This window comes from Sinocyclocheilus rhinocerous, unplaced genomic scaffold (genome assembly GCF_001515625.1).
Source record: "Sinocyclocheilus rhinocerous isolate Xijiao unplaced genomic scaffold, SAMN03320098_v1.1 scaffold515, whole genome shotgun sequence".
In the NCBI taxonomy this organism is placed as follows: domain Eukaryota; kingdom Metazoa; phylum Chordata; class Actinopteri; order Cypriniformes; family Cyprinidae; genus Sinocyclocheilus; species Sinocyclocheilus rhinocerous.
In genome coordinates this window covers 173,490-180,279 of record NW_015660140.1, presented here as the reverse complement: position 1 = coordinate 180,279, position 6,790 = coordinate 173,490, and the positions used below count along the sequence as shown (strand labels likewise).

The 6,790-nt window shown below is 39.0% G+C and overlaps 1 protein-coding gene across 1 annotated transcript in view; it reads right to left on the bottom strand.

Moving 5' to 3' along the window:
* The window catches only part of LOC107724865 (protein patched homolog 1-like), a 73,897-nt gene extending 68,040 nt beyond the window's left edge, over positions 1-5,857 (bottom strand). The window contains exons 1-2 of the mRNA XM_016533945.1: positions 5,353-5,857; positions 4,535-4,727 (exon numbers count right to left, since the gene is read on the bottom strand). Of these exons, the coding sequence (XP_016389431.1) occupies positions 4,535-4,727; positions 5,353-5,520 (361 nt within the window). The 5' untranslated portion in view covers positions 5,521-5,857. The remainder of the gene's footprint in view (positions 1-4,534; positions 4,728-5,352) is intronic.
* Between the last annotated feature and the right edge of the window lie 933 nt (positions 5,858-6,790).

The following is a 6,790-nucleotide window of genomic DNA, read 5'->3' as shown; positions in this document are numbered from 1 at the left end:
ACTGGCGTAATGATTCTGAAAATTCAGCTTTGATCACAGGAATACAGTAGTCTATATGTTAAAACATTCAAATAGATCATTTAAATGTACAGTATTTCACAATATTACAGTGTTTACTGTATTTTTAATAAATAAATGTTGCATGTTTGCACTTTTTGAGAAAAACAATGACACAATAAAAAAAGACTTTTCAGGTCTATGTCCAATCCCTCACTTTTTCTACTTATATAAGGTTAAAATATTTTGCCTGTAATTTTTTTTCTCATATCGCAATATAATATCGATATCGCCTGGACAGTGTAAAATATTGTGATATGAATTTTAGCTCATATCGCCCACCCCTACTGAGAATCCCCAACAACACTCCAGCATTGTGGCAGCGAGTTTTCCACAAAATGTAGAAATCTAGTCCATCTAAATGCAATCTATATTAGCCATCACAGTTGCTTTTTAACTGTTATCATAATTATTAGTTCTATCGCTATCTCTACAATATTTTTACATGAAGTACTAAGGTTTTAGGGCAGGCACACAGACCCCAGTTCTCCAGTCTTAGAAAGAAGAAATCTAGTTCAAACTTCAAACCCCTTAAAGCCCTCAGGGCTCCACATACATCCCTTACAGTTCAGCCATGTGTGTCCAAGCCTTCCTGAGCACATCCAAACAGGGAGAATTCCACTAGATCCCCATCTCTTCACCACAATGCGGGGAGGCCACATTCTTCAGCCACTTCCTTCGTATTAAAAGAGGACTTCTTCCCAACATGAACTGCAGGTTATACATGCCTCCACACCACTAACTCTTAACCGTCCTCATGTTTCACTAGGAAACCAGGGTAGGTTTGTCAATATGTCCACACCTGTTGAATGCAAAGGCATTTTCAGCCTACAATTCACATCAAATGAAAGAACTTAAAGAGTAAACACCTGAAGAGAGAAAATTAAATGGCTCTACTCATAAAACGCAGTGAAAAACATAAAATATGCACTAAAAAGACAAACAAGTGATTAAATTACCCAAGTTACACATCTTCCAGATTAACTGCACATTGATCACCAATGTAATAAATTCACACTGCCCCCTGCTGGGTGTATACAAATATCTTGCTGGTTAAATGACTAATTTATTACCTTTAAATCGATCAACTCCTCTTCCACAGGAGGGCTAGCGTAGTAGTAAACCTTCTCTCATCATCATTGGCGTTAGCTGGAACCCCTCACCCTGCACCCAGGTCATGTAGCCAGTATCAGATTAGCTTTTAAATAGTGGAGTCTCCACTCGATGACCTCAGGTCCTAAGGGACAAAGCCTCGTGGCCCAGAGGCTCATGCTACCCCCCACACAAGAGGATGGGACAACCCAAACCCTGATATCTCAATGATTTCACTGCAAGAGCGGTCCCTCTCAAAAGCGGCCAGGAGGGGAAGGCGAATGTTTACATGAAACTGTTTTAATTAAATTCAGGCGGTGCTGGTATTTTCTTTAAAAACTTGGAGCCTGTGATTTTGAAAACAAAAAAGATGGCTCCTCATTTAATCTACAATAAAAAAAAAAGGTTTTACAATAGCAGCAAAGTCGAAGCCATTATTTTGATTTTTTTTAAATGATCAAATAAAATACATTTATATTTTTTTATATTTAAATATATATGTTTAATATATATTTATTTATAAAATAAGTATATAGAAATAAATTTATTACTCTTTCTGCACAAACCTGAAGAAGTTTGCTAGAGGTTCACAAATCTCCACAACTCCAAACATTAGCCTACAAAACATCAAAGCTACATTCATATCAGATCAGCGAGAGGATTCAGCCAGTGTCTCGAAAGCTATGACAACATTATCTACATCAATCATGTAATGCTGAAAATCTGTAGAGCAACCAAACAAATTATAATGGTTGGAGCGTAACAGCCCTCAATGGCAAGTGATGAAAGCCAACATGAGATCACACTGAATCCCATTCAAGCTGAACTTAAGGGAGAGTAAGAGACAAGAGCTTCAACGAAGGGTCATTTGGAGGTCGCTAGCAAAAGACTGTTCCAAACGAAACATAAACATGCATCCTAATGGACGCTGGGCCGACATCTCCCAGCACAGAACCTGGCCAACCAGAACTAATCTATCCCTCAGCTGTGGAGTTTAATCTAAACAAACAGATCTCAATGTTACTGCATCTGGAAGCTGTCATGTGCTTCGACATGGGAACAACTGAGGTGTGAGTGAGCGTGTGTCCAGCAACCGACTGTCATACTTCATCTGCAAACCTCCTGCACTTCTTGGAAAGGAAATGTGGAAGTGAGCAACAGAGATAAAACTGCAGAGGATAAAGCTCTGGGTAAGCGAGGTGTTTGTGATAAGGTTCACACAAAAATGACTATACTGTTATACTGAGAATATTACTAAAGATTTGTGACACTCCACTCCATTAAATATTCAGCATTAATGCAAAGGTTTCTCTCTCGAGGGGCAGACTGAGGTTTAAGCATCTAGGCTGCTACTGCACAAGGGTTCCAAGATGAGACTCATGTAGGGTTGACCAAAAAAAATCTCAGAGATCCTGCACCTGCTCCATTACCATAGTAGTATTGAGCAATCACTTAAGCTGCTCTAGGGGGACTGGAAATACAGCTAGTGTAATTTAAGTTGCATTGGATGAAAAAGTGTCTGCTCAAGGGCAAATTAGTAAAGTAAAAAAAAGAATAGAAAAAAAAAAAGAGGCCAGTGAGATCATAAAGCCAATAAAACGATTCCCTTCTCTAGTTCTGAATAGATCAGTTAAAAAAGGCAGAAATGCAGCTTTTAAAAAACTCAATTTAATTCCTTAGATGGGCAGGAACATAAAAATACCTCAAATACTTTACCAGAGTAGTATATCAATATACCTAAATATCCTATAATATACACACTATATGAATATACTTTTCTAAATTCAATATTTTTCTCAAACATTACGCCCACTCACTCAGCCCAGTCTCACAAATGCCTATATACCTCAGACACAAAATTAAATAAAGCCAACTACAAGGAGTAAATGTGGAGTCATGAATATTTCTTTGCTATTTTTAGTTATAATTTAAAGTTAAGAAGTGTCAAAAGAACAACAGACATTTTATTTAATGTGCCTAATCAAGGACATTTTCTCCAAGGGACGCAGTGCCTCCTTAAAAAAACTGATTAGACAATAACTTAGCAGTTATGTAACAGTATAAAAACAATATCAATTAGTGTAAAAATCGCTCATTTCTATAAGGTAATATTGTTTCATGGGGGCGTACTGAAAAATACTGTGAAAAGTCACACGACAGGACGTATCTTATTATGATAGGTCAATTACTGTTGACAATCGGTCAATTATAACAACATTATCATTACAACAGCCACCTATCGTGCTCGAAAAAGGTTGGCAAATAGCACTGAATTGGTCAAAATGGTGTGAATTCATAAACCTTACAGAATAAACTGCTCACCCACTCAGACATCACTACTTTCGACTTGAAACAGTGATCTACAACTAAATGAGACTTTATAGAAATACACAAATATTACAGTACTAGTTGCCCGATTATAGTGTAAAGGTAAACGGTGTTTCATGTTTACACAGTTTTTGGTTTAAAGGCACATCATGTAGAAATATAACATGAAAAAAAAAACAGAGAGGTGACTGTCTCCTCATTTCATAAATCTACCACACACCACTGACTTTAATATCATCCCTGAATAAACATAACATGGCATGTATTTACAGTCCAAAACGCACTAAAAGCCAGCTCATCCAATTGTAACTTAATATAAAAATAATGACTGCAAAACCATCTAAAAGGAAAGCCCTCATATCATCCATGGTCTTATCAAAGGTTCTTTAAACTTCAGGAATGTAGATCAAAGCAAAACGGCCTGTTTGCCCCTCCCCCTTCAAAAAAATCACCACCAACACACACTACGGCCCCAACTTCTCACAACTGACTTATTCATAAAATAAAACAACTTTCTTTCAAACTTTCTTCAAGCTGCATGTGCGCTGCAGTCTGTGTCGGGTCTGGGTGCACGTTTCTGCCTGCAGTTCGCTCGGTTCCTGCTGAAACTCTGAGACAAATCTTTTTGGAAAGTTGAACGCTGTCCAAAACAGGACCACACACAGGCTCTGTGAGCAGCGCGGATCAGATTCAACTGCTGGAGGCAGACACACACTTACTCGCACACACTCACAAAATGGCGGCTATTCGTATTAAAAACACTCACATTGCTATCTAAATCATATATCCACTGATGTATCGAACTTGGATACAATCGGCGCGCGCGCTATCGTGTTCCATAAACACACTGCGTTCGTGCGCGCGAGGCAAATTCGAAGCGAAAAACATTCTTTTCACGTTTAATCTGGATTTCTGCCAGATTTCTATACAATAAACAATTCCTTCATCTTACATGACAGACCCCCACCCCACCCGCTGCTTCAGGTCTGCCTTTAGATTACACTTGAGGGGAAAACGTATTAGAAAGGCTTAAAGTACAAGGAAAACAGCTTCTTACCTTCTACCCAGAGTTTCTCCACGTCCGTCTCCAGATTAGCTGCCCTTAAGCCAACAGCAAAAGCTCCGAATATTAAAAGGCCCACAACTAAAAACTTTCCGCAGTTCTTTTGTATGTAACAGCCAAGTTTAAACAAAAGTCTTTGAAACTTTGCTCTCAACCACAGCGGCGCTTTCCTCCCAGTCGCCTTCCCCTACAAGACAAGAGAGAGCAAATATTAAACTCATCACCTTGTTAAAAAGATTAAACTAAATTCCATCATTGCATAGTCATGGTTTTTCGACTGAACTCCAGATAATAAGCTAAAATGGGGTTTAAATAACTGTATTATCAGGAATAAACTACTTTCTTCCTTTGAAAATAATTACTTGAAATGTATTAAACAACTAGAGGTATGTATAAACAACACGATTCAAAGTCTTAAAAGTAGCCTCTCCACACTTTCAAGCACTATTTATTTCCGTGGCAAGCCATTTTAACAATTATTCCTCAAAAATATATTAAGTGCTTATTTTTAAGTACTAGTAAGTAACCCAATAATAACTTTTTCAGTGTCACAAGTAATAACTATTTATTAGATACTAGTAAGACTTAGTCCTTTGCAATTAGTCGCTATCCCAATAGTGACAAGTTCTGTTGTATCCAATGGCAAATTTGAATTCTCCAACTCCAACTTCAGATTAGTATCTATTCCAGTATTACTTGTAACTATTCATTAGGTGCAAGTATTTATTCTTTAGTTACAACTATCTATTCCAGTTTTTTGTCAGAGCATTCCCAACAAAGTCCAAATGCAAACTGGGCAAACATAAAAGCACCTCTGATATCTGCTCCAATGCAAAGGCGGCATCGCAATAGCTCGGCCGCTGCAAATACTCCAAATCCGCCGCGGCGGTCCGATAGTTGCCCCTATTTCTCCGCGTTAACCTCGGCCGATCGGGGTCTCTGTTTTCCTGCTCGGAGGACACATTAACAGCCGAGGCCATGTTGCAAAGTCTGCGCCGAACGTCTCGTTATCCGCGCTAGTGTATTTCCCCGCGAGCGTTTAGTGATATCCGAAGAAAACCAAGTTTGTCTCTCGTTGATCCCAGATCCGCGAAGCACTTCATACTCCTGTTTGAGACGGCGAGTCAGAGTCTGCGCCTTCCATTCCAACATTTCGCGAATCTGGAGGTCTCCAACAATTCCCCACTTTCACGCCGTCCGCTGGAAAGTCCGCGATATCAGAAGGCGAAGTGGATGCTGTGGAAACGTCGAGCCCTCGCTGGCTGAAGCATTCTGTGATCTATGTGGTCCCTCCTCAGGCCGCGCGACAAGGCGATCTCTGAGAGATTCAATAGATGTGAAAAAAAATCACTCTCCATTCGGAGACAGAGGAGGAGGGGCGTGGCAAAGCCACTCGAAATCCCGCCTCCGGGGCTGTCAGAGGGCTGGGGTTCCTGGGTTCTGATTGGTTCCAGAAGGGCAAAAATTACTCAGCAAACACGACTATTATTAGCTGCTTAGCAACAGCTCACCAAAGTAGAGAGACCACCCAAGCCGCGAGCCCTCGTGTGTGCATCTCAAACTTCAGGGGAGTCTTAAAGACGCAAAGCCCACTTTCTGCAGGGTCCGACTCGAGCCGCGTCCAAGCGCCAGAACAAATCTCCAAGAGCAGAAAAGCACAGACGAGCCGTTTCTGGGGCAGATGCAACACAACACTTTTTGACTTGTGTCTTTTCTTTTCTTTCTTTCTCTTTTTGTCTATTTATTACTTTTGTTTATCTTTTTTCTTGTCTGTTTCTTTGCATTTTTGTTAGTTTTTCTTGATTGTTTCTCTTTCATTCATTCCTTGTTTCTCTTTCTTTCTTTCTTTCTTGCTTTCTTGTTTGTCTTTATTTCTGTTTGTCATTGTCTTTCCATCTTCCTTTCATTCTTTCTTCCTTTTTCGTATTGTTTTTAATTTTTAATTTTTCTTTCTGTCTTTCTTGATTGTTTCTTTTTTCTTTTCTTGTTCGTTTCTTTGCTTTTTGTTTATTTTTTCTTTCTTGTTCGTTTCTTAGATTTTTGTGATTATTTCTTTTGTTTTTTTTTTCTTGTATTTTTTCAGTTTAATTTGGCTGTTTTGCTTTCTTTTATGCTTTCTTTTCTTGCTCTCTCTCTGCACAACACACATTCAGAATATTCTTTGCTTTTGCAAGAACTTATGCCAACAAATAGCCTTTAAAATCATGCAAACATTTGTCATGCAAACATCATTTTCAGCCCAATAAAGAC